Consider the following 20,841-nt stretch of genomic DNA (forward strand, 5'->3'; position numbering starts at 1 on the left):
ACATACGAGCACGCGGCGCCGCCGCCCCCGCCTCCACCCACCGGCGCCCTTGTCCTCCCCGCCTCCTCTGTATGGCACAAACTTTCCTCCCGGGACGGAACACGCTGTCTCAGGGAGCCCGCGCCCGCGCCTTCTCCTCCGCTGGTCCCATACGGTAGGTGGGGGCGCGACAGGGCTTGGGGTGTCGACCGGCACAGACCCCTTCGTTTGGCCCTATGGACCGGGTCCCTGGCGGGTAGTGGGAACCCCACGTGGCGCCTCCCTGCAGGTTGCTCTGTGCCGGGGCTCCGGAGCTGCCAGAGCAGCCCCCGTTGGCCCGCGTGGGATGGGGACCTGGGCTGATCCATGGGACGCCTGGATCTTGGGCCAACTTTTTTTTGGGGGGAGGGCGGGTGTGAGGGAGTCATTCCTGGAGCGATGTAGGGAGAGGCACTCCGGAGCAGCCTGTTGGGGGTCGTGGGCTCTGCAGGCTCAGAAGCGCCTAGGAAGGACGCGGAGGTGGGGGAGCTTCGAGGCTACAGGTGGGTCCAGGACACACTGCCGCTGGGGTCCTCGGAAAAGAACAGGTGGGAGCTGGTCGCGGAGTCCAGGTTTCAGGGGTGCGCGCGGCTGGGGTGGGGCAGGGTGGAGGCGGTGCCTGACTGCCCCTCTGCGTGTGCCCTAGAAGGTGGGTTTGCTCTGGGGACAGAGGTGCTGGACCTGTAAGAGCAGACATGCCGCGCGCTTCGAGGAAGCGCCGGAACCACTAGAAGCACAGGGACGCGGGGTGCGGAGAGTCCCCAGCACTGAAAACGGGCATCTCCTCTTCTGTAAGAGATTTTCTTCCCTTGTCTTAACCCACTTCTCTAGACTCAAGGGACGTCAGGATGGATATGGGTCTGGACGAGGAGGAGGTGGTTGTGTATTTCAGGAAGCCCCGTTGTCAGGCACGCGCACCCCAGTCCTAGGCCAGGGCTAGTGCCCTTCACCTCCGGTGTCGCTGCCTTTGGCAGCAAGAACCGCGTGGAGGCCAAGGTTGTAGACCCAGGCGCGCTCCCTACTGTCTCTCTGTGCCTCTGCGCTTGCCCTCAGCTGCCCTGTGTGGTTGTGGGTGATCCCTTGGGACGCTGGGTGGTGTCAGTGAGTTTCTTTGGGGGCTTAAAACAAACAAATAAGAAGTACTTTTTTAAAAAAAGTCTTACTCAATCTCTGTCAGTGGCCACCCCAGTTTCCAGCAACTCATGTGCTGAAACCCTTGTAGTCAGTACAGCTGTTTCAGGAGCTGGGCACTCAATTAGACTGGGCATCTTCCAACCCCTGCCGTCGTGTGTCATCTCAGGATAAGTAAGGCCTTGCCAGGAAGGAAGCCGGGTGTAATGTGAGCGACCTCTGGGCCTGTGGGTAGGGCCACTCTGCTCCCCCCTGCCCCCTGCTGCCGGGATTCCTAATTTGTACCTCTGAACAGCTGAATCCCAACGAAGTTCCAGTGACCCCAGATGTCACCAAACCCCACAGAGGGGTTACAAAGCAAGCTGTTTGGGGCTCTTTGGTGCGTGTGCGCTAACCTCAGTGAAATCACTCTAACCTCAGGCTGAGCTCTGCATCCTCTTTTGCCTTCAGTGGGGTTTCGGGCCGCCTGAGTAATTCAAAGCCCCAGGGCTGGCACGTCATCCTCTGGCTGCATTTGTATGTCAAGTCACTGGCTTGGTTTTTCTTTGTTTGCTTTTTGGCTGTATGGACTTGGGGCAAATGGAAGTGGAGTGTTGTGCAGTTAGCTAGGAGATTTGGTACAGGAATTGAAAGATAATAAATTGGGAATACAAGTCAGTGAGTTCTCTTTCTCCCTCTTGAGCAGGAATTTTTGGCTTACATTCAAATAATTGCTTTGTCTGTAGGGAAACAAGCAGAAAATCTTTGGCATGAGTGATGTGAGTTCCTGTAAAGCTACTTGTGTTCTTCCAGTCTTCTCTTTTAGCAGAATTGTGGTCCCATGGCTTGGTGGGGCATCGGTGCTTTGCCAGATTTCTAACTTGGTGGACTAAGGAAAGGACACTGTGACTCTATCCCCATCCCATTTTTTAAGATATAGAAAAGTTGCAAGAGCAGTGACCACCTCTATATACACGCCTAGAGTCTAATTCACATTTTGCCATCTTTGCTTAACTACACATCCATCCAGCCATCCCTCTATCCATCCATAAGTCCAGCGGATTGTTTTATGCATTTTAAAGTAAATTACAGATGTTGGTACAGGTCATTCCTAAACATTTTAGTACACATTTTATTATTTAGACTTCAATATGTGTTCATGGTTTCCTTAAGATAAAATTTATATACATGTAGTGAAATGTGCAAATCTGGAGAGTACCATTTGCATAATGTTTTGACAGATGCATGCACCTGTGTAACCCTAGTCCTTATCAAGACAGAGAATATTACTGTCACCCCAGTAAGTGCCTTCATCCTCATTCTCAGTGATTCTCTGCCCTCACCCTCTCAGTGGCAACCGCTGCCGTATCTCATCATAGGTGAGTTTCTCTTGTTCTTGAACTTCCTGTGAATGGAATTCTACAGTATTGTGTAAAGCTCACCATGTTTTTGAGATTCATCCATGTTGTATCCATGATTTGGTCTTTTTTTATTGCTGACTTATGTTCTGGAGCATGTCTCCTCCACAGTTTGTTTGTATATTCTGTTAATGGACACATGGATTATTCTAGTTTCTTTCTTTCTTCTAGTTTCTTTCTTTCTTTCTTTGGCTATTGTGAACAAAGCTGCTGTGAACATTTGTGTACAGGTCTCCTTAGGGACATGTGTTCTCATTTCTCATGGGTAAACACCTAGTAGTAAATTGCTGGGTCAGAAAGGAGGTATATGGAAACCTGATAAGAAACTGCCAGACCTTTTTCCAACATGGTTATACCATTTTATACTCTCACCAGCAAAGAATATGAGTATGAGATTCCAGATACTTCAACCCTGTCTTTCCTATCTTAAAGCCAAGAGCTTGGTTTGACTAGTGTTCTTCTGGGACTAGAGGGAACCTGAGGCAGTGGGGAACATGTTTTTATAGGTGGAGGGGCCATAGGAAGTCCTGACTCTGCCTGTAAATGGGTTTAAGCTTAAATCATTGCAGACGATCAGATGAATATTTTATTTTTAGAGATTTTCAGAGAAGGGAATTCCATAGGGGAATGTACCCTTGGTTGTGAAAGAAGATTGATTGAGTGCTTTCTATAAAAAGAAAAATAACCCCAAGCCCTACAGAATTTTACTAAGCTTCTGCCTAGAGACTCCCGGGGGATTTCTGGTCTGTTAGTATGGTTGATATTAACTTGGTGGAGATTCCCCTTGGATTTCACCGGCTTGGACAGCCAGCTATTAAAAGGGGTTGTGTTTGTTTTGAGGGGCAGGTCAGATTTGGCTTTGTGAAGACTCAGAGAATGACTCTCTTGTGAAAGTGATCTGGCCTCTCAGTGAGAAACGTGGCCTGTCAACACCCCTCTTATTGTCCTGACTGAGAAAATGGGCCTGTGCCCCTCAGGTCCCCTAATAACTTAGTCCCTCTCTGTGGTGCCAGCAGCCAAAGCTTGCCCTTGGCTGGTCTAGGAAACAGGAAGTGAACCTTTCCGTCTGAGTGGGACTCCAGGAGGAATTTTTTTGCATCTCATCAAGGTGTCCCAGTGCTGACCACGCTTTGCAGGAGTCAGGTGGCAGACAGCTCAGAGTCTTGAGACATTGCACTGTGTTTGGAGACTGTTCCCTCCTCCTTAAAAGCCTAGCGCAGTGCCTGCCAGAGGGTAGGGGCACAGTAAACATGGGCTGAGTGATTTTGTGACTGGTGATACCCATCTGGGTGATGGCCTCTCTGCAGGTTGACGGTGGGTGTCAAGATTGTCAGGGCCCCAAGATGTATTTTACCAGAGGGCACTTTACCATGGCTTGGAAAACACGTTCAAAGGGTTTGGGCCTAGGAAGATTTCGCTCAGTGTAAACTTTCATTGTATTAGCACTGTTCTCTTTATTACCTATTTTAATATTGTTAATAAAATACTAATAATTACAGCTGCCAATTGCTGAGTGCTTACCCTTTGCCAGGCACTGTTGTACACTTTGCACGCATTATCTGAATTTGATCCTCATGAGAGGCGAGTACTTACATTATCTTCACTTCAGCCCTGAGGAAACTGAAGCCTGCGAGGTTAACTTTCCCTAAGTTCACGTTTTCATTTTTCTAAGACCTTAAGGGAAGAGACTGTGACATTCTGGTTTTTTGAAGGCAAAATCTGTCTACAATCACGGATTTCCAAATACACAGAGGCATAGTATAACAGAAATGTAAACTAGATAATCAGAACAGAGTTACAGGAAATGATACACAGCAATCATTTTCTTTAGTTTGTTGTTGTTGTTGTTGTTGTTTGTTTTCATTTTGTCTTAAGCTTACTGAGTTTGGCACAGCCAGGGGCTTATACTAATTTTGATGATAATTTAAAATATTATTGGTTGATTAGGATTACAATTTTATTGAAGGAACAGAAAGATGTTGCCAGCTGAACTGTTCCATACAGTAGCCACTAGTTACATGTGGCTATTTACATTTAAATGTAATGAATTAAAATAAAAGAAAATTTAAAATTCAGTTCTTCAGTCTCACTCACCACATTTCAGGTGGCCCAGAGCCACATGTGGTTAGTGGCTACTGAATTGGTTAGCGCAGTGTTTTCATCATTGCTGAAAGTTCTGTTTGATAGTACTGCTCTGTAGTAAGTGTTTCCTTTTTACCCTTCGGTTTAAGAATTGGTAACACACTTGGCTAGGGTTTATGCTATTTTTCACTGACAAAGGGATACATTTAGCCAGATGTTGCTTTTATGTTTACCTTTTAAAGGTGTGTATGTGCATGCGTGCATGTGATCTTTCCTCCCATTCACATTCAGGTTTTGACATACATTTGAGTCTCCCTTTTCTCCTGGGCCCCTAAGGGGCTTTCATTATTAGCATTGCATATTTTATCAAGACGCTTTCTCATAAAAGATTGGTACAGCAGGCAAGCGATAGCCACTACTTGAACCCGGCTAATTCCTTGCTCTCCAAATAAGAATTCCGTTCAGCTTTTAAATATGCAATTGTGTGACTTACTCCCTACCTGGGCTGAATTCAGGAGGAAAAATCACTCTCAGTGGGCCAGAACCACAGAGCTGGAAAATCAGGTCACATTCTGCAGCGATGGCTACCTGCCAGGACTGAGATGGAGGAGACACCATTTGGGGTACTTGAAAGCTTCATTTGGGGTTTTCCTGGATTTGACCTGCCTCCGGGGTGCAGGGAGTGATGGAGAAGGCTGGCAGCTTTGGTGTCCCAGTTACATGGGACAGTAGAGGACTGGTCCTGGGGCTGTCGCCTCTGCTGTGGTGTACGGTACTCCAGAACCAGCCTCACAGAAGACAGGAAGGCACTCCTCAGGTGTCCGCAAGCAGCCAGTCCAGCCGGAAGCGGGAAATCAACATAAGCTATGCTTGGCTCCGTTGTTTGATGCCGACAAACTCTTATGCTACTTTAAGATCCCGCACTGGAGGTTTCCACACTTCTTCAGCCAGGAAGCCAGATGCACCTCACTGACAGCTTTCTCTGGCGTTTACACCTGAAATGTCCCATCTTGTTGTTCCATAGGGAGACCTCCTTGAGGGTTAGAATTTATTCTTTATGGGGGCCTATCAGCTTTCATTTGTGTGCATGTGTGTGTATATGTATGTGTGTATGTGTGTGTGTATGTGTGTGTATGTGTGTGTATGTGTGTGTATGTGTGTGTATGTGTGTGTATGTGTATGCATGTGCATATGTGTATGTATGTGTGTATGTGTATGTTTATGTGTATTGTGTGTGTATTTATGTGCATGTTTGTGGATGTGTGCATGTGTGTGTGTATGTGCGTGTATGTATATGTGTGTGTATGTGTGTACATGTGTATGTGTATGTGTGTGTATGTGTATGTATGTGTGTATGTTTATGTGTATTGTGTGTGTATGTATGTGCGTGTTTGTGGATATGCACGTGTGTGTGTATGTATGTACATGTGTATGTGTGTGTGTGTGTCTGTGTGTGTGTGTGTTTTGAAACTCCCTACTTTGCCTTTTACCCTTTGTCCTGAGGAATCCTTCAACTTTTATGGAATAGCGCTCAAGTTCCTCAGATTTGGGGGAACTGTTGTAATAGATTTTACTTAGAAAGTTGGGTAGGAAGAGATTTGGTTAATCATAGACTCTGGTTAATGGAACCTGATCATATCATGTATTAGCAAATTTTGGAAATATAAAGCACAAGAAATCAGGTTGTTTGTTTAATCACTTCTTTAATTTAGAGAGGCCTTTTGGACTTTTCCAGTGTCTTATGATACCCTTTTCAGTGTGCCCTTTCCCATGTGGTATAATCATGACTATTGGCCAGAATAGGTCAAAAGGCATCTTCATAATGGGCAACAAGTAATCCTAGTGGAGTACTAAAATGGTTAATATCTATACTGCTCTTTCCATGTGTCCGAGCTCTTCTGAGTCCTGTTAAATATTAACTCACCGTACCTTATTTAGTCCTCACCCTAGAAGTAGATGTTGCAGTTGTCCCCATTTTACAGACGAGAAAACTGAGGTTAAATGGCTTCCTTGAGGTCACACAGGTAAGAAATAAGGGCACAAGATTTGCACCTAGTCAGTCTGGTTCCAGAGCCTGTATGACCAACCCCTGTGCTGTACTGTTAAGAAAGTGAATTTGAGAGCCACACAGGGAATATTCCAAATGCCCTTTACCATCCTGTACCAGATAAGTGTCTTTCCTATTCCCGAAAGATGCTGCTAAGTAGGTATTTATTGTGCATCTGTTACGGGCAGGGCGTTGGAATAGCTGCTGTTGGGGATGAAGAAGACCTGCTTGCTGCCTTCCAGAAATTTACTGTCATGTGGGGAGATGAGGCATTACCAAGAGCTGTGGAGCTCTCCTCTGGACTCAGAATGGTACATCCAGTGGCCCACTGCACACCTCTGCTTGGATGGAGTTAACATGGATAACTCCTGAATTCCTCTACCCATCTCAGAAGATGGCCACTCCAGCCTTGCAGGTGCTGGTGACCAACCCTAGAGGTGTCTTGGATGCCCTCTTTTGCTCATCCCCTTTTTCTAAATCATCAATCAATCCCGTTTTCTACCTTCAAAACATATACAGAATTTGACCACTGCGCACCCGTCTACTTACTGTCATCTGGGCTCTCTGCTCTCATGGTCTGTCATGGCTGGAGTAATTGATGTCTTCCCTCAGCTCGAAACCTTCCAGAGGCTTCCACCTCAGTCAGGGTAAAGCTGAAGTGCTCACGGCCCGGCCAGACCTGCGTTCTGTCTCCCAAGCCCTGTCTGACTTCACCCCGAGGTCCGGTCAACCTCCCCGGGGGCGCCACACCCCAGCTTGTTTGCACCTGCCACTGCCTTGCCTAGCCCACCCTCCCCCTTATCCCATGGCTCGCTCTGTGGCCTTCTTCATGATTTTGCTTAAACCACACACCTTCTGGGTGTGGCCTTTCTCGATCCCTGTATTTAAAACATCGTTCCTCCTCCTGTGATTGCTACCCCTCCCTTGCATTATTTTTGTTCTAGTTGGCATACTTTAAAAATGGAATTTCATGTATTATTTTTATGTTTGTCTATTGCCTGTTTCTCGGCTTCTGAAGGTAAGGTCCACGAGGGGAGGCTTGTTCTTTTACTGTGTGAATCCCTTTCGTTTTACTTTGGTATCACTAGCATTTAGAACAGGACCTTGCATATAGTAAGTGCTCATTACTTATTTATTGGATGAATCAATGGCCTAAAGTGGCAATCCTCTTAGAGCTCAGCCTTGAAGGAGTGTGACGGTTAATTTTATGTCAGTTTTTCCTAGGCTATGTGCCTAGTGTTTGGCCAAACACCAGGGTAGGTTTTGCTGTGAGTTATTTTTTAGGCATGATGAATTGTGCAATCAGAAGACTTGGAGTAAAGCAGATTACCCTCCATCATGTGGGTGAACCTCATCCATTCAGTTGAGAGCCTTAAGAAAAAATACTGAGATCCACGAGAAGGAATTCTGACTCCAGACCACCTTTGGATTCAAGATTGCAGCATCAACTATTCTCTGGGTTTCCAGTCTTCTGGCCTTCCCTGAAGATTTTAAACTTGTCGGCCCCCCAATTTCATGAGCTAATTCCTTATAATAAATACCTCTATTTGTCTCTCTCTATCTGGGTGTACACACACGCGCGCACATATACACACACACACATATCTGACTAGTTCTGTTTCTCTGGAGAACTGTGATTAATACAGAGGATGAGAGGTACAGGAAAGCAATGTCAGGTGGAAGTTCACTGGAGGAAAATGGTGGTGCCTGGAGAGTTCTGAGGGTGTACAAAAGATTGCAGTAGCTTAGCCTGACTTGACTCTAGGGTCAACTGTGAAGGGAAACAATGGGAGGTAAGACTGGAAAGGAGGAAGGGTTGAGTGAGATTGAGGCTGAGGACTCCGAGCTGCACAGCGGATGTGATGATGCTGTTTGAGCCACTTGTGTGCTGTAAAATGATTAAGGTGGGAAAAGCTGGAGATAGGAATTAGATGGATGAGGGGGAGCCAGATTCCAGGAAAGCATTGGTTGCTGTTGAGATGGCAGATTGGTTTGGAGAATAAAGTGGGGGTATGGATAGCATCCACCAGCTCTTGGTGGGCCAATGTCAGGGTGAGGATGGTGGCGGGAGCAGGCTGATACTGGGGCTTTGGGCCTGGATGTTAGGAGGGCAGTGGTATTACCCAGAGATGAGAAATGCAGGAGGAAGAGCAGGCTTGTTGGGCAAGGTGCTGCATTCTGTGGGGCATATTCTTCCAGAAGTGCTGAGAAAGTCTCAGGTGAAGAGAGAAAGTTCCAGGTGGAAATGTTGAAACAGTTCTTGCAGATGTCTGCCTGGAGCTGGAGAGAAGACAGACAGGCTGGGAAGGAGACTGGGGAGCTCTTGCCTGGAGCAGGTTAAGTTAGGGCGAGAGAGGGAGTGTGAGTGCTAAGGGAGAGACAATAGCATGTAAGTAACTTTTTTGAACATACATAATACTATATATTGGTGGTTCCCAAATTCTGGGCTAAGATACCCCAAGGCACTGCAGCAAATGCACAGGGTGGCCAACGGATATTTCACATTTTCGAGGGAAATGCAGCAATACTTAACATCTGTCAGATACCACGCTAAGTACTAGCTTGAGGCACTTCGCAATATCAACATCTGACGGTACCACATTACTCTTGATGATGTCATATCTTTACAAGCTACATTTTGGGTAGTTGCTAAGAAAATCGGTGTGGAAGTGGGAATCAGGGTGGTGGTGTTCAGTGTGGTTCCAAGTTTTGAGAAGTTGCGCAGTGTCCAACAGATGCCCACATCCCATTAGTGAGTAATTGTGGTTAGTTAAGAATGAAAGAAAAAATATTTCTTCTTTCGGTTTATGTGTGCTATTTTTTTTGAAAGGCTACTGTTGTTAGGCTGTGAATAAGTATTAAGTTGTTTGGACCTAACTACTTAATAAAAGAAACTACTGGATACTTTTTTTAATCTAGGGCGTGCCATTAAAAAATGTGCAGAGGAACTAAGGGCACTACAAACTGAGAAATCCTCAGAATCTCTGCCATATGTTGTTCTGGGTGTTATATGTTATATATAGATTGTAAAAGAGTACACACAGGGATAGAAAGAGAGGGAGAAAGGGAATGGCATGAGGACTGTGTCAAGAAGTCTATTTATCCAAAAATAAAATATCTGAAGCAAATAAGGTAAAAATGTAAGCACTTGTTAAATCCAGGTGGTGGATCCATAGACATCTCATTTTCTGTATTTTCCATGTGTTTGAAGTGGTTTATAATTAAAATAGTTTTGGAAAAGTGAGGCAAGAGGATGGAGGAGGACAGAAATGTAGGAGGTGCCTGTGCTTGCCTGGGAGGATGGCAGAGGAGACTGGGAAGGGGTGTTTGAGGTAGAAAGAGATTCAGGAGATTGAGGGATGTGGAACTAAGCAGATCAGTGTGGCTGAGCTCTGAACTGTGGTTCTCAGTGCTGGATGTGAGGCTGTAGGAGACATCCTGGGCCCTGTTGATTCCTGGCTATTAGGAGATTGAAGAGTGTTAGGAGTGGGAAAAGACTGGGTTTGCTCCTAGAGCATTGATGCTCAACCCTGGCTGCATGTTAGCATCACTTGGGGTTTTTCAAAATACTGGTGCTCTGGCCCCACCCCTAAATGCCTGAGCATCAGGGCTTTTCACAGCTCTCCAGATGATTCCAAAGTGCAGTCAAGATTAAGAGCCACAGCCACAGCCCAGCGTTTCTCAAACTGTACTGTGAGTCAAACTTTAAGGAATCACTTATTGCTCAAATACAGATTCTGATTCAGCAGGTCTGGGATGGGGCCTGGGATTCTGCATTTTTAACAAGATCCCGGATGCTGCTGCTGGTCTGAGGTCCACAGGTTGAGTAGCAGGTTCTGAGAGGGAGCTATTTTTAGCGAAGGATGGCTGGAGAGCAGTGGAGCAGAGATGGACTCGGGTTCAGACCCCTCCTAAGATGGACTGAGATGGTGGTAGGTTGTGGGGGTTGGAAGAGTGGGGGGTAAGCAAGTGTTTTCTTCTTATAATGCAAACACCACTCTTATTAGGTATCTTTTATTGTGTCACAAATTACGCCAAAACTTGGCAGCTGAAGAGTCAGCTCTCAACCACTCCACAATGCCGCTTCTCATATAGGAGCAAGACTCTTAACGTGAACAGCCTGGATTAATTATCTGTTGATGGGTGGCAAATTGCCCTAAAACCTAGAGGCTTGAAACAACAAACATGCTATCTTGCATCGTTTCTCTGAGTCGGGGATCCAGAAGCGGCTTAACTGAGTGCTTCTGACTTAGGATCTCTCATGAGGTTGCAGTGAGGATGTCAGCTGGGCCAAAGGCTGTAGGATCTACTTCCACATGGGTGTTGAGTTAGTGCTGACTGTTGGCGGGAGGCCTCATTGCCCTGCAGTGGAACTTCATCCTGCTGATAGAGTGTCCTCACAACGTGGCGGCTGGCTGCCCCCAGAACGAGAGATCTGGGAGATCGAGGTAGAACCCACAATGTTTCCTACAGCCTAGTCTGGGAAATCACACTCATTTCCACCGTATTCTTCTGGTTACACCGGTCAGCCCTATTCGCTGTGGGAGGGGTCCACACAAGGGTGTGAATACCGGGAGGATCATTGAGGACCGTCCTGGAGGCTGGCTGTGATATCCATAGTCTTTTCTTTTCTTTTTTTTTTTTTTTTGAGACAAAGTCTCACTCTGTTGCCCAGGCTGGGCAGTAGTGTGCAGTGGCACAATCATGCAGTGGTGAGATCATGGCTCACTGCAGCCTCAACCTCCTAGGTTCAAACAGTGTTCCCTCTTCAGCCTCCCGAGTAGCTGGGACCACAGGCACATGCCACCATGTCTGGCTAATTTCTTCTTAAAATTGTTTTGTAGAGACAGAGTCTTGCCATGTTGCCCAGGCTAGTCTTGAACTCCCGGGCTCAAGTGATGCACCTGCCTCAGCCTCCCAAAGTGCCCCTGATTGTTTTCACCCATGAAAATAATGCATGCTCAACAAAGAAAACTTGAAAATGTAGCCCGTAGTGTCATGACCCAGAAAAAAGTTCTGCTAACAGGTGGTTTATGAACTGCCAGTTTTTCAAAAATGAGGATTTTATAAACAAATACACAAGCACTTTTAAAAAGCGATACTATACATTAATACGGTTTGATATAGATTGTTCTTTACACTTGACATTGGATCAGGAACACTTTCAACCGGTACATTTTAGAGTTTCTTAGGCTCTGTTGCAGGACAGCAAAAAATCTGACACCATCTGAATACTCTACTGAATTTTTAAGTTTAATTTATATTTCTGGATCTAGAGAGATGTCGTTATCATGTAAAGACTTCTTAATTTGGATGATCAGTTCTTACTTTGGATGACTGAATGAAGTAATAAACATGCTTGTGTCTTCAAATACAGAATTTGAGTGTAGAAATAAAAAATGGGGTTGCCAGCTGATCCAACATCATTGCATATAATTGCCCCATCTCTGGTTGCTTGTCACTAGCTGTTGGCATTTGTTAAAATTAGCTTTACAGGCTGCCTTAGATTAGCAGCAAGTGTGGCAAATGAGGGCTTACTCTTAATGAAACTAATTTGTATTTGAAAATATAACTACATTTATTGCCCCCATTATTTAAATGTGTGCATGCTAGTTGATAGTAAAAATGAACTTTTAAACTAAGGCTTTTCTACATTGTAGCCGAAAAATAATCTTTTAAGAAGGTGATCCTTTTGAAGTGGTTTTCCAGTGTTTTTATGGACATCGTGGGAAGCATTTCAGAAACAAATTAGGATACTTTTAAAATAATAATTTAAACGTTTTTTTTTATTTTTATTTTTATTTTTTTGGATATAACACAAAAGTGTGGTTTATTTCTTTTTTCTTTTTTTATTTTTTTTTATTATTATACTTTAAGTTCTAGGGTACATGTGCATAACGTGCAGGTTTGTTACATATGTATACTTGTGCCATGTTGGTGTGCTGCACCCATCAACTCGTCAGCACCCATCAACTCGTCATTTACATCAGGTATAACTCCCAATGCAATCCCTCCCCCCTCCCCCCTCCCCATGATAGGCCCCAGTGTGTGATGTTCTCCTTCCCGAGTCCAAGTGTTCTCATTGTTCAGTTCCCACCTATGAGTGAGAACATGCGGTGTTTGGTTTTCTGTTCTTGCCATACTTTGCTGAGAATGATGGTTTCCAGCTGCATCCATGTCCCTACAAAGGACACAAACTCATCCTTTTTTGTGGCTGCATAGTATTCCATGGTGTATATGTGCCACATTTTCTTAATCCAGTCTATCACTGATGGACATTTGGGTTGATTCCAAGTCTTTGCTATTGTGAATAGTGCCGCAATAAACATACGTGTGCATGTGTCTTTATAGAACATTTAAAATGACACAGGACATTGTGCCCCATTGCTGGTCAGCTTCTTCTGGAGCCAAGTATTTGGCGATGTGCTGTGTTTGTGTGTGGGTGCGTGTGTGTGTTTTGTTACAGATAAGTCTTGCTCTGTCACTCAGGCTGCAGTGAGGTGGCACGATCACAGTTCACTGCAGCCTCGCAATCCTGGGTTCAAAAGACCCTCTTACCTCAGCCTCCCAAGTTGCTGGGACAACAGGTGCACACCACCACACCCATCTCTGTGTTTTATATAACAGTGATTTGTTCAGAATGCTCCCGCATTCTGTCCAGACTTCTGGAACAGTCAGCTACACTGCACCATAGGTATCTCGTCATCGTCTCTGTGATCTCCCTGAAGGCAGGGCCTGGCCTTCCCAGTTTTAGTGTTTCCTAACCAAGTGCCTGACTCAAAGCAGACCTTAATAAATGTGAGTTGAATGAATGGATGGATGAATGAATTTGGAACATAAGCTCCCTCCCTCATGGAACTAATAGCTCCTGTAAGAAACTGGTCCACCGTGTACCAAAGAGACATCCCACTTAAGGTTTGATTCAGCCCAAATTTTTTCCAGAACAACACCATTCAAGGGATCTTTGCTTCCAGATCATTTGCAATGTCTACCATCCTCTTCTTGCAGTTCGGGTCTCAGAACCTTCTTCTGATTTCTTTATTTTCCTCTTTAGAAAGCATCTAGTTCCTAATTACCCTTACCAATTTCTGCTGGGGAACTGTATGTGTGTTTTGATTATTTCCCCACTGTTTCACCATAGGAATGGGGAAAGGCCTCCTCCGTTTCCTCTACCTTTGAAGACTTCTAGGAAAGTTTTTCTTGGTGCCTTAATGCTCGGGAGACCCATACACATAGTTTCAGGGATGTCTGCTGAGAAGACAAAAATATAAAAAGAGAAACGAATGCCTGAACAACTGTCAATCAAAGCTGATCCAACAATGAACTCACACATAAAATAGGTAATCTGATCGACATTGGGTGTCAATATGAGGTGAGCATAGGAATTTGGAAGGGTGGAGCTGTGGGAGCAGGGTGGAGCATACATGAAGTACTAGGGGAGTCTCACTAGACACAGGTGACTTTTAGCATGTGTTTTTTACAAAAACAAGCAACAACCAGAGAAAAAGTCAGTGAATAGCACCGTTGGGCATGATTCCACCTGGTGAGCTGATGCCCCAGTTGAGCAGGGGCTAGCCGACCTTTGAGAGGTCTCGCTTTCCATACACCTGTCATGGGGGGGCTAGCCGACCTTTGAGAGGTCTCACTTTCCATACACCTGTCATGGGGGCAGTATGTGGACATCCTCCGTGTTTAAAGGGAAGCATTTTTTCATTAACAGGGCCCCTGCACTTACCGTATAACCCAACAACCCCAGTCTCAGGTATTTCCCCTAGAGAAGTGAAAACTTATGTCCATGTAAAAACCTCTATGCAAATGTTTATAGCCACTTTATTCATAATCAGCCAGTGCCAGAAACAACCCAGATGCCCTTCAAAGGGTGAATGGCTGAAACAGGGGCCCTAAAAGCAGGCCAACTTCAGCAGGTGCCAAGGAAGTGGCAGGCCATGGTCATTTTGAGCAGACTTGGTGTATCAGTTGCTTATGGTGTAAATGAACCACTCCAAAACTTAGAGGCTTAAAACAACAACAGTAGCTTCTTTTGCTCAGGAATCTGCAGCTTTGGCAGGGCTTGGCGAAACAGCTTGTCTTTGCTTAACATGGCATCAGCAGCTTGACTGAGGCAGAAGATCTACTTCCAACATGGCTTGCTGGCAAGATGGCCAGCAAGTTGGTCCTGGCTGTTGGTTCCTCTCCACATGGGCCCCTCTTTGGGGCTACTTGAGTTTCCTCATGGCATGGTGGCTGGATTCCAAGAGCAGGCACCACAAGACTCAGCAAGCAAATGTTCTCAAGTTTCTTAAGGCTGGGTCCAGAAACTGGAACTGTGTTAAATTCCATCAGATTCTATTGGTCAAGCCGTCGTGGAGCCCAGACTCAGGGTAATTGACATAGACCTCACCTCTCAATAGGCTCAATAGGAGGAATGTCAGTGGATTTTGGAGCCACATTTAAAAACCATCCTACTTACCATTTACCTTCTACCTTACTAGAGACTTTGACCCGTGTGAGAGATGTCCTTCCACCGAGACACTCCCTGAGTGTCTGTGCGAGGGAATGTGCAGCACATCGTGTCTTCTGTCTGCATCTGGCAGTACTATTCCTTAGACCCTTTCCTCTGCCTTCCCTCCCACTGCCCTCAAAAGCAACATACCCATCTTTTGCCTCCATCCTCTTGCAGGATTCTAATGTGATCATGGTTTGGGAATGTCACGTGGTAAACAGTGTAGCCTAGAAAACTCTGCAATAGTGTGCAAGTCACTGTTACAGCTTATTTTTCCTACTTTTTGTAAGCTAGATTTTTCTGACTTGTTTTGAGCATACTATAGACATTTTTGGAATGATGTAAAAGTCTTTCCTATTTTGACAGGGGTGGGAGTTGGTGGAGAGAAACAAAATCCAGGGAGAAACAAAAGGAATGCGGGTGTGGTAGCAGGGAGCAGGGTAGCTGCCTCTACACAAGAGTAGGAGGAACTAACTCACGCTAAGGTTTTGATGGCCAGCAACTACTTCCTGTGTCTGCCTTTCCAAAGAGGGCTGTGCTTTAGAAACAGTTGCTTAAACTAGGGTTGCACGCATTCCAGAGAAATCAATCTCTAAAATTTGAGATTCAAGCATTCAATGATATTACAGTTTTGGTGTTGGCTGGTATTTATTAAAATAAAAACTTGATACAAATTAAATGTAACAGAGTTTGAATGAGCAAAGAAAAATTCGTAAATCGGGCAACCTCAGAACGAGAACAGGTTCAGTGACCTGCCTGAAACACATCCTGGCAGTGTTTTGTGTACAGAAAAGAGAAGTGAGGTACAGAGACAGCTGGCTTGGCTTCGCTGCCTGTGATTAACTGCGTCTCTGCTGCTGTGATTGGCTGAGACTCAGCTATTTGTTACAGAAGTATACATCCTAAGTTAGGCTTTCACTTAGTTTACCTACTAAACTAAGTTGCAGTTCCTTATGTAATGACTCAAGTGTGGAGGCATCCGCAAGCCAAATTTGGTTGAATTTAACATACTGTTTAGCTTTTCTGTGTCTGATCACATGGATAATTTGCCCAGAGCCCCTTTATGTCCTGTGATATCAAGCATAATGCCCTTTGAGATGAGCTGGGGCAGAAGCCTCAAGGTTGGGACAGTCTGATTGAAACTTTAAACTCAAAGTTGTGAATCACAAGAGTTTTCTAGTACTTCTTGGTACTCTCCTGATCCCCACCCCAACCCTTTCCAAATCTTTCTTCTCATCCTGGTAACCTTCTCCTTTCTACTATCAAGGAAATTGTCCTTTATCAAATAAATTAAATATAAATTAAAAATTATAGACAAAATAAAATCATACTAAAGTGGTAGTGGCTACCAGGAGCTTAGCTTGTTGTCCTTCCCATGGAGATATTTGTCATTTCAGAGGAGATACTTAGGAAAGGTAATTCTGATTCAAAGGAATGAACCTCTAATATGAGGTAGCAAAAGTGGGAGGATTTTTGAGGAACAGGTTCCTTCTTGGAGGTCTTCAAACACCCTGCCTTCCAGAGCAAGGCAGGTCTGCCTGAGTCTGAGGGGTGTGGGCATGAGTGCCTTCCCTTGCTTGCTAGCCTATTCACTCCTCACTCAGCCTTGCTCCCATCAAGGTCTCCAGCAGGGCTCAGTATGGAGAAACTCTGCCACCCTTTAGAACCTGCCGCCAGCCTGATAGAAGAGTCCTTTCTCCTCCTCAGGACTCTGTAGTGTATACACAAGTGGCTTTATTGGATAAGCTAGCATCAGATGAACATGCCTACTGTAAATGTTGCTTCAGCTTTTAATTAGAAGAATTGAGACCCAGTACGTAGATGATTTTGTGTTTTGCCTTTATTCCATCCTAACATTATTGTTGGAGATGTATCTGTGCATTTGTAAGGTCACAAATTTATTATTTTTTAACCTTTTAGTATAACTATGGGAAGGCACACCAAGCAACACAGAGACTGCTCAGTAGCCCAGTAAATCATCACAAACTGAGCACACCGGTGTAACTGACACCCAGATCAAGAAACAGCAAAGCTGGTACGCTAGAAGCCCCCTCATCCTCTATGCAGTCACTGTTCTCCCAAGGGTAACCGGCACCCCACCTTCTAACACTGGAGATGAGTGTTGCCTGTTTTGGAACTCTGTATAACAGGAGTAAGAAAGAATGTACTTTTTGTGTCTGGCTGCCCCCACCCCCACTCCTTTTTGATTTTTGAGATTCTTTGATGTAGTGTATAATCCTAGTTTCCATGTTTTCGTTGCTTTATAATATTTCATTGTATAAGTATACCACAATGTATCTTCCCTTGGAAGGTGTTTGGGCAGTTTCCAAGATGGGGCTGGTATGAGTAATGCTACTGTTAGCATTCCCATACGTGTCTTTTGATGCCCATGTGTACACATTTCTGTTGGTATATACCCAGGAGAAGAATTTCTGGGTCACAGGATAGGCATGCATTCAGCTTTCCAACATATTGTCAGTTTTCCAAGGTGGTTGTACCAATTCACACGCTCACCATCGGTGTAGGGGAATTTCATTTGCTTCTCATCCTTGCCAATACTTGGTATTATCAATTTTTTAAATGTCGAGCTATTCTGGTAGATGCCTGTTAAATCTCACTGTGGTCTTCCCTTCATTTCCCTGATGAGTCATGAAGTTGAGCTTCTTCTCATGTGTTCCTTGGCCATTTGCATATCCTCATGGGTGTTTGTTGGGGCATTCCACCTGTTTACTGTTGGGTAGTGTAGCTTTTCCTTATCGATTTGTTAGGCGCTCTTTGATTCATGGTGGATGTGAGTCCTTTGTCGCATGAATGCATTAGTGTGCAGGAGCCAACACACACTGGCTTTTGAGAGCTGATTTTAGCATCTCTTCCCGACTCTGCCTTCTGTGGCATCATGTTTGGCAGCTTGAAATCTGCCGTGGTGGGTGTGTTTACACCATAGAAATAGGCAAAGTACAAATCGGGGTTTCCTCTCTTTCTTGGAGAGCTGGTTTACCAGTGCACCACTTGACAAGTGTATTGCAAATAGCTTATTTCAGTCTCTGGATTGCCTTTTCACTCTTTAATGTGCGTTTTGAGGAACAGAAGTTTTAAATCTTAACATAGCCTACATTATCAAAATTTTCTTTTGTAGTTAGAGCTTTTTGTGTCCTCTTTAAGAAATCTTTGCCTCCACCCCCATATTTATTTATATGGCTAGCTAATCATAATCAATTTTGCTTAACTTCCCCCCTACTGAAGCAGCACTGCCACGTACAGTTATGAAGATTGTTCCCAAGGGGGGATGCAGGGGCTTAGATCCAGACCTTGCTGTGCTCAGTAAGACATGGCTGGGACAGGGTTGCATTCCTTAGAGGAGGGGGCACCTTTTTCGAATTCTCACAAAGGCTCCATATGGGCTAGTGGTGGGCCCAGATCTCTGACACCCTAAATCCCACACTGCCTCTCCGGCCTGCCAAACTGCGCTGCCTGCCCTTTCCCTTCAGATGGGGCAGCTTCCTGCCTCCATGTCTTTGCTCTTGCTGTGCCTCCATCTCTACGTCATCACATTTGGAGTCTGTCCAGCAAAGCCCATCTCAGATACCCAATCCAGGCCCCTGCCATTTTCCCATCTTGTTATAGCTTGAATGTCCTCCCTCTTGTAGTAGGCTAACCTCCTTGAGGGCAAAGACCACATTGTTTGAATCGCTGATAATGCTTTGCCCATAGTAGGCATGAGTAAATCTGCATGAATGAGTGACTTGGCGAGCCTTTGGGCTCTTTGCAGAGAGTAATAGTGCACATCTCGATGGGTTACCTCTTCCCAACACTTAGAAGCTTCCTTGTCCATTTCTTTTCTGCTTTGTCCCAGTGGATGCCAGCTGGCTTGCTTTTCAGCAGTTAAATATGCAGCCCTTTACATATCAGCTGTTTCATCTGCAGAACTACAGAGTATTTTACAAGTAATCAGTTCATGCAGATTGCACATAAATCATGTCTGCTCTGGCCCTTTGGATACTAATGTTCCCTTATTAAGGCATAAGTAAGCCTTCCTGTTCTCATCCATTCTTTCAGACTTTTTAAAATTACTGAAAAGTAGAGCCTAGTTGTCGCTACACCACCTCCTTCCATTCCACCCACCCGATGCCCTCGTTGCTTTTTTGAGGTTCAGTTTGTTTTTCTGGAGCTTGCCAAATTGCCTTAGGAAGCTGGGTGCCTTGTAAATGAATTAAGCAAAAGGAAATTCTTATCTCTAAAAGGAAGTGGTCACTGTGTTTCTGTGTGTGATGTTCTTGGCTGGTGAATATTTTTGTGAAATATGTTCTGATGGCAGCAGTGGTACCCCAGAGAGGAGGGAAGCGTCCGTTATGCTTTGTACACAAAAGCAAAATCTCTTCTGCTGAAGTTGGAGGAGTGGATGAAAAGCTACTTCATGAAAGTCATTCTGCCCAAACAAACAGAGAGCCTTCATTGTTCTTCATCCCATGGAAGATTGGAAGCTCAGCTCACCTTAATGTGCCCATTACTTTAACATCTCTTTATTTTCTTTTCAAACTGGAACTACAGATTTTTGCTCTAATACACGTGGATTTCTGCTTCCAATTGCTCTATCCCTGCTATTAGTGTTCAGTCAGGTTTCATTTTGGTCTAAAATGACTCTCTAAGAGCTTGGAAGCATACTATTATTTCCTGCAGTTTGGTCTAAAAATGAAGAAAAAGGGGACTTTCAGACAAGGCCCATAAAAATACCACCATCTACTTTTAGAGATGTTTTATGAATATAAATTTCCTGTCTAAATAATTACTGTTGAGGGTAGAAAGGACTTGGAGTTTCGAAATTGTAACAACAACTTATTCTGTCTTAGCAACCACAGGGAAGGTGACACGTCTCTTGTTTTTTATAGATGGGCTGACACTATAATGCACTGTATTGCTTTTTAGATCCCATTTTTTATTCATGGATACAGATTATAGTGGAACTGAGGCAGTGGGAGGTATTATTTTCCTCAGATGGGGAAAAAAAGGTAAAAAACAGGTATGCTTTTGGTGTCATTTTAAAAAATCTCAGGACGGCTGGTAATAGTATCTTAGCAGAAGGAGAAGCCAGCCTGGGTACTGAGCGCAGTCGTCTGTGTTCAGGTCCTATATTAAATTACACCCTCAGTTTCGTAAAGGCTGAGGTGTGTCATGTATTCTTCAGGAAAATTATGGCGTCTTTTATACTAGGGTGTTTAAAGACAAAATCTCAGGAAAAAATCACCTCCCCGCCTTTTTCCTTTGGCCAGCAGCTGCTGAAATGGGTTGCGGATTGAACAAGTTAGAGAAACGTGACGAAAAACGGCCTGGGAATATTTATTCAACTTTGAAGAGGCCTCAGGTGGAAACCAAGATAGATGTGTCCTATGAATACCGCTTCCTGGAGTTCACAACTCTGAGTGCCGGTGAGTACACGGGCTGTGCACAGACACGGGCAGGTGGGGTCTCCAGCAGGGGCCTGCGGGGGATGGGGGTGCTGTTGGGAGAGCTGGATGGGGTAGGGGCTGTGAAGAAATGAAAAGGGCAGGCCTGTCTCAAGGGGGCAGCTTACAGAGATCCAGATTTTTATGTGAAATCTCTCACTTTTTAAAAAATAGTGGCTGGGCGCGGTGGCTCATGCCTATAATCCCAGCACTTTGGGAGGC

General features: G+C 44.9%; 1 protein-coding gene across 1 annotated transcript in view; it reads left to right on the forward strand.

Moving 5' to 3' along the window:
* Window positions 1-20,841, forward strand: part of RFTN1 (raftlin, lipid raft linker 1) — a 203,421-nt gene continuing 182,580 nt past the window's right edge. Inside the window, exons 1-2 of the mRNA XM_011977936.1 lie at window positions 1-154; window positions 20,449-20,601. Coding sequence (XP_011833326.1) covers window positions 20,457-20,601 — 145 coding nt within the window. The 5' untranslated portion in view covers window positions 1-154; window positions 20,449-20,456. The remainder of the gene's footprint in view (window positions 155-20,448; window positions 20,602-20,841) is intronic.

This window comes from Mandrillus leucophaeus, unplaced genomic scaffold (genome assembly GCF_000951045.1).
Source record: "Mandrillus leucophaeus isolate KB7577 unplaced genomic scaffold, Mleu.le_1.0 Scaffold186, whole genome shotgun sequence".
Taxonomy (NCBI): Eukaryota; Metazoa; Chordata; class Mammalia; order Primates; family Cercopithecidae; genus Mandrillus; species Mandrillus leucophaeus.